This window comes from Herpailurus yagouaroundi, unplaced genomic scaffold, assembly GCF_014898765.1.
Source record: "Herpailurus yagouaroundi ecotype Mexico unplaced genomic scaffold, PumYag 100, whole genome shotgun sequence".
Lineage (NCBI taxonomy): Eukaryota > Metazoa > Chordata > Mammalia > Carnivora > Felidae > Herpailurus > Herpailurus yagouaroundi.
The window spans coordinates 81,602,017-81,608,868 of NW_024412391.1; the positions used below are offsets into that span (position 1 = coordinate 81,602,017).

Below are 6,852 nucleotides of genomic sequence, written 5' to 3' on the forward strand. Positions count from 1 at the left end.
AAAAAAAAAAACACCAGTGCTCTTTCATTGTATTTTTCCCATTTTTGCTTTTTAAAATTCCTTAAAAGATGTGCTGTTAAGCCAGTATTAGGTATCTTTATTTTGTAAGTGAACATTCCAGCTGTTTTTCTGGCAGTAGATTTGATGCTACATGATCTTTCAATTTTATTGTTGCAGTTAAATTCATTTAGTGAATGTTTTCTATATTATTTCATACATATGCATTTAAGTACACAGCTAAGAAATGGCACTATGAGGATTTTCATTTTTCTTCCTGTCAGCAGTTCTGTGAGTGCATCTTAGGTATAAAAAAAAAAAATGCAATACAGATTTTTATAGTTTGGTGTGGACATGGCTCATTTTGTCTTATCGGTTATTTGCGAGCAAAATGTAATTTAATGTATAGATGATTTTTAACGTCTCCCGACACACTGTAAATACTGCATTTCCTTTGCGTATATAACTGCTTACAGCTTTTCTCATTGGATATATAGCGTTGTACATATGACAGGTCTTTGCAAAACTGTGTGATCTTTGTGAGAGTAGTACAGTATATGGCCTTTAATTTCTTTTTTATTTTAAATATACTGTCACATTGAAGCACTGGTTGGGCATTTTAATTCATGTTAATAAATCACAATTATGTCAGTTTTACCAGATTGTCCTGTACAGCTTCTGAGATTGGAGTCTGTTCAAACAAGGGTCTTTTATAAAAAGTTACAGTTTTTCAGATGTAGTTTGTAAGGAGCCTTCCATTTTCTTTAGCGACCACCACCTCAGCAGTCATCAGGAAGCAGTAAGGGGTTGTTCCTATGATGTCCCTACTTGTCACTGTTGCAGGAGCCAACTCACAGGAATCTACTCTGCTGTGGAGATGCTGTGCACATTTACTTCTATCTGACATCGTACAATGTGAGCCCATATCATTAAAGCATCACACGTGATACAGTTAGAGCCTGTAAAATATGGAGTAGTTGACCTAAAAAACACAAATATCTAACTTGTACACTTTAGAACATGCGTGACTGCAATGTCCTGATTAATCAAAATTATCTCTAAACCTTAAATTAACATTATCTAGCTCTATAGTATTCAGGGGAAAAAAAATACGAGTTTTTAAAAGTTTGTTTTGGGTGTACAAAAGGAAAAGGAAGAAGGCGTTACCCTTAGAGTTCTCAAGTGAAATGAAAACAGCCTAATGAACATTTTGCTGAAATAGGAAATGCTAGTTATTTTGGAAAAATAAATTGTCTTCTGCCTCTGAGGAGCATTAGTTAGTAATGACACGAACGCATTTTTCCAGTTTTCCCTAGTTGGCATAATTTGGCACAGCACAAAAATTCTGTGTGCTAGAGAAACAAGTGAACAGACTAAAAATGACTGGATAATATCTGGCAGTAATGAAAGTCACATTGCACACTTTTAACTCCCATTTCTTTTTGAAAATCAGCTAATAAGGGCACACAGAGAGCCATGTTTAGGGCTCAATTCTAATCAGCTTCAAGTTTTAAAAGAACTTAGGTCAACTTTGCCCTCCTTGACTTTAGCAAACAAAACTGTACTTCCCGTATTCACTAAAAAAACACTTGTCCAAGAAAAACATGGCTCTACATCACCCAGCCCAACGGTTTCCAAGAACAAAGGTTAACTATTAGCATAGCGAACAGTATTATTCAAACTCTTTAAAGGACTGTCCTCCTAAGGATTTAGAATTCCTCAGTTATAAATTGGCCTACTACACAAATCATGTATAGAGAAACTTTTCTATGAACTGCAGGATTTTGCATAATTCCTCGACTCCTCGATGAAGGACACACGGACTCCCAAATGCTGTCCTCTACCAAAATTTCATTGAAGTCATAAAAAAAAAAGGACAATTTAAAAGCGGAATTTAAGGAATAATCCCAGCTATGGATACAAACTGAAGTTATCTGCCCAAGGACAGTGGTTTCTCCTGTTAACTGTTACGTATGATCCAGGCACAGGAAGAAGTCAGTCAGTAAATTGCTTTTCACCTAAAAAGTCTAGGCTTTTCTGAAGCTCCTGTATCTGTTGTTTTTTTTTTTTAAGCCTTTGGGCAGTTCTAATTTCCAGCCAGACAGCCTCTCATCTGCTATCATCATGTATGTGGTCCACTGCTTGTCCTTCTCCATGAAGGCCTGATGTGGACCAGAGGGGAAAAGCAGGACGTTCACTAGAACGTCCGAGCCGGCTGCAGTGTTCCGTATAACCAGTGCTTCTCGCTCGGCTTGTATGTATTCTTTAAACTCAAGCCACCAGGCTCCCGCCAAAAAAAACATACTATACCTAATACAAACATATATTCCTTCTAGAACATTTTTTTTTTTTTTAACATTGTACACCAGTTAGCCTCTTATTAGGGACAGGTCTTTACAAAATTCATAACAATCTAGTTTATTTTCTAACATGAGCTGCAATTGCATTAGACACATTTCATTCCAGTGTGCTATAACCCTGATACAAATTCTTCAGTTAGGGGAAGATGAAGACATATACTTTGTGGTTCTTGTAAGAACGGATCCTACGGAAACTGTGTCTGCAGCAACCATCCGTCGTAGAACCTACGTGGTAACCTACAGCCTCCTCGGAAAACCTCAGCATGCACGTTTCGTAAGTGGTTCTGTTGCACCTCACAGCGGTATGTGATTACCATGCTAACTCCTAAAGGACTGTGTCTTGTTCCCTCACAGTGAAAACTGGTAAAAAGAGAGAAGAAAATCTGCACTGCTCAAACACTATGTCATTAGTATGGATTTCATGGAACACGAAGAGGAATCACTGAAATTCTAGGCAGTGAATCTGTACTACAGCAGCTCTTCGAAAGCCATATTCTACTCTTACAACACAATGAACGATTTCCGTGTACTAAGTAAGCCTTAATGCATGTTGTGCGACTACATTTCCTGCAATAGGAATGTCGATACTTCCTTTAGTTTGGGTCACACTGCACTAAAAGGAGAGCACATGTTTGTTGATTCTATCACTTCAAATATAGGCCAATGACCAAGGCAATGTCTGGAAAAAAAAAAAACCGAAACACTTTAATTTTTAAGACAACCGCAAGCACCTCAAACAATGGATTATTATTACAACACTTGTTATCTTTTCACAATCTAGTTATTGCAAAGGCATATGGATAAATGTTAATGGACAAAGTCAAGAAAAACGAGGCACCTTAATGAATGTAAAATTTTTAAAAAACCTGACATTCAACCCACTGACTTCTAAAAGAGGCTAAATACACCTCTGTAGATTACATTCTAAAATCGTATTGCCTACTATGGTTTGTGTCCTGGATTCTAAAACTTTAAGGAAATGCATAAACAAAATTGTGTGCAACCTGCAAAGGGAAAATCATTTTCTCAACTTCAATACATGGGAAGACAATGAAAAAGCTCAGAAAATTGTTACAGCCACGCATATAACTGCCTATGGAATGAACGTGATCCCTGTTACCTCTGAGATGTTAGGGTCGTGCCCACTGCACCGTTAATCACACCTTGGTTTTGGAGAAACACAAGTAAGCTTTTCCAAAAAAGAAAAACTATATATATATACATACGTGTGTGTGTGTGTGTGTGTGTGTGTGTGTGTGTGTGTGTGTGTGTGTATTTCTAATTCCACACACTGCACATGGTTTTTGTTGTCCGATTTAATCTATGTAGAGTTTAACTTACAGTGTTTGGAGGAGGCAACACCACATGGTACCAGGCCATCACATTTTTAAAGGGAAATTGCTCTTTTTCCTTAAAAGTACTTTTAAAAATACGCAAAAATATGAATGAGAGTGCTAAAACTATAGTACGTATTTTCGAATGAAAGCATGTCTTTTCTTGCTTTAAAGTGCCATATAGGGAATGACATAACTCAGAGCCACTTTGTTTAAAATCCAATGTAAAAGGGCTGTTATGGAATGAAAAGTCTGCATAGCTCCTGGGAGCAGTTCAAGTCCGCTACATGCAACTCAGGCTACAAAGCACTCAAGACTTGGTAGCTTTTCTGAAATTTGAGTCCCCATCCCATATTTAATGGAAATTAACATTTACAGGGTGCATTTACATACACTATAATACAGGAATGATGTCCCTTTGCCAGAAGATAAAATTGTACATTTCCTTGCTATTTCTTGGTTCCAACTTGATAATTTCTTAAGATTGTAAATTATATAGTACTCAGCTAAAATATTTCTTCATAAATAGTTACAAAACCTGCCAAAACACAAGGGGGAAAGTATTTTTCGCTCAAAAAAAAAGACTGACATTTGAATGTCACACGAGAAACAATGCTTAGAGACATGTTATTGTTTCCAGAAGAAAGTGGGTCAGTAAACTACTAAGCTGAAGACAAAGACTACCTTTCCCCAGGATCACAGTGCACAAAAAGCAGAATGTCAAACAACAGTACCTCAAAGCAAAATAAAGGTCTGAGGATGAAGCCAGCTCGCTTGTAATCCCGTTAGAGAATGAGAGTCACCGTTTAGGTCCAATGTACTGGAAAACATTTGCTAGCTCAGAATGCTCTACTGGTAGGATCTGCTAAGAATTCAACCAAGGATGCCGAAGGCATTCGCCAGCCGAGGCTCGTTTTTCTGGAACCATTTCTAACATTGGGATCAGGAAATCTGTAAACTGTGCAGCATCTTCGTGGGGCCAGCCATACTTTTCCACAAGGACATCAAAGAGGCTCCAGGGCTTCAGCTTGGTGATATGCCGCAGTTCTCCTACGGGGAAGAAACAGGCAGTGTCAAGGAAGCTCCACACACGCATTTCCCATTGGTGGTCCGGCCAGGTTTTCAGTGAAGCGGACACCTACCTGCCCAACACTAGGCAACACCAAAGGCCGGCTTCCCCCCAAGCAGTGACCATGAAAGGTCTTTGTGGCCGTGTTATTTTGCGTAAGCTTGACGAGTGCAAACAAGGGGTTCACTGAAAGGGGAACAGTTCGTTCTAATCAGTTCCAGGTTTTTTTTAAGTAAGTAGAGGTGCTGAGTCCCCCAGGATGGTTTTTTTTTTTTAAGTTTATTATTATTGAGTAAGCTCTATAACCCAACGTGGGGATCGAACTCAGGACCCTGATATCAAGAGTCACAGACTCCACCGGCTGAGCCAGCAGGGCACCACACCCGGAATGTTTTCATTTGCCAAGACTGACAAAGGCACTTTCCCTCCAATGTGGGATCTTCTGCAATTTGTAAATTTGCTTAGAAAAAGCTGTAAGAAACACACTACATAAACTCCTTGGACCATTATTTCTGCATGTGACCATGCAAAGAAAAAGGGACTCCTTCCGTCTAGAAATGTGCTGTTGAAGAGAAGTTTCTTGGATGGCACAGGTGTACTTTAGCTCACTAATCCAATATGGCAGCTGCTAGCTAGATGTGACTACTGAGCCCTGGAAATGTTACCAGTGTGACTGAGGAACTGAAGTTTTAATTTGTTTAAACAGCCACAATTAGCCACTGGCTCCTATACCAGACAACACAGCTCTAGAGGCCAAGGTGAACCAAACACCACTCAATTCCACACGCTGGCTGTAAAATCTAAGAGATCAGGACATCAAATCTTGAACATGTGCTAGTTGCACCACAGAAACCGTAGGTTACGAGGAGCCCCAACCAACACAACAGAACAACCAACGATCTAGTAAATGGTCTGAAAACTAGGACAGCCTTTTTCATAATAGGAAAAAAAGCTGATTTAAATCAAACTGCCAAAAGGTCAGGATACCTTTCATTAGGATTAATTCCTTTTCTCTTCCCGTTAGAAATGTTGACAGGACGCGCCTCCCCTGTAGGCAGAGAGGCCTCCCCTGCGGGTCGCAGAGACAAGGAAGGGCTGCCCGGGGCCCGCTCCCCGCTCCCCCTGCACAGGCACAGCTCTGGGCTCAGAGCGCTGGCCGGTCCTGCTGAGGCAGGCACCCCACATGTAGCCCCACGCGAGGGCCAGGTGTGCTCTCCTCTTCCACTTGCTCTGTCCACCCACCAAGCCAGGCGTCTCAGGGTGTGTATTAAGAGATGCTTCCTTACTAGGTCTTCTCAGGAGGCCTGGTCTGTTTCACGCATTTACGCATCTCAATTTAGACCATTCTCCTCTTTCTTTAATCACAAAGAAAATAAAAGAACGTTACAGAAAAGTACAAAAACAGAAGGAGGAATGACCTGTAATCCCACCCACTAGGATTTTTTTCTCTCGGCCTCCACTCTCTCTTAATTACATTCCTGTGAACCGGTATGTCTACGGAGTTGCAATCGTCACGCGCACCAGATCTGAGATAAACAGAACTTTACGGAATGTTTCTTGTTGGAGGGATGTTGTGCAAAGTAAATGGAGGACGGAGTTCGGCATGGCTTACAGACTGTAGGTCAGCTCTGTTTTGGGGAGGGGAGTAGAGAAAGGGCCATCTGAGAGGAGAAAGTGTTCCCTCCTGTAGAAGGAACACTGTGTCCATGAGAACAGAGTCTGAGCAATGGCTCAAAGCTCATCCCCTTTAATCTGGAAATTCCAGCTCTGGAAATCCAGCCTAAGAAAATAAACCCTGGGACCACCCTCCCAATCCCCCCAGCCCCCACCCACCCACCCAGTACGCATACTTGCAAAATCACAGGTGCTCAGTGACAGGATAACCGTGGTTACAGAAACAAACCATGGTACATCGACCTGATGAATACTATTTCATATTACTTGGGAACATGGAGGGAAATTATATGGCCCAGCGTCTGGTACTAAAAGAAGAATAGAAGAGAATGATCACAAGAGTAACCTTCAAAGCGCCCTTCAAGATGGAAAGCAGGTGGGGGGGGGGGGGGGGGGGGGGGGGGGGGGGGGGGGGGGG

At 41.0% G+C, this 6,852-nt stretch overlaps 1 protein-coding gene across 7 annotated transcripts in view; it reads right to left on the bottom strand.

Annotated features, from left to right (window-relative positions):
- Window positions 1–3,035: 3,035 nt before the first annotated feature.
- Window positions 3,036–6,852, bottom strand: part of SRPK2 (SRSF protein kinase 2) — a 255,446-nt gene continuing 251,629 nt past the window's right edge. For 5 of the 7 annotated variants that reach the window (XM_040472883.1, XM_040472878.1, XM_040472882.1 and 2 more), the window contains one exon: window positions 3,036–4,741. In XM_040472883.1, the coding sequence (XP_040328817.1) occupies window positions 4,557–4,741 (185 nt within the window). In that variant the 3' untranslated portion in view covers window positions 3,036–4,556. The other 2 variants (XM_040472884.1, XM_040472879.1) reach the window with 2 other exon arrangements.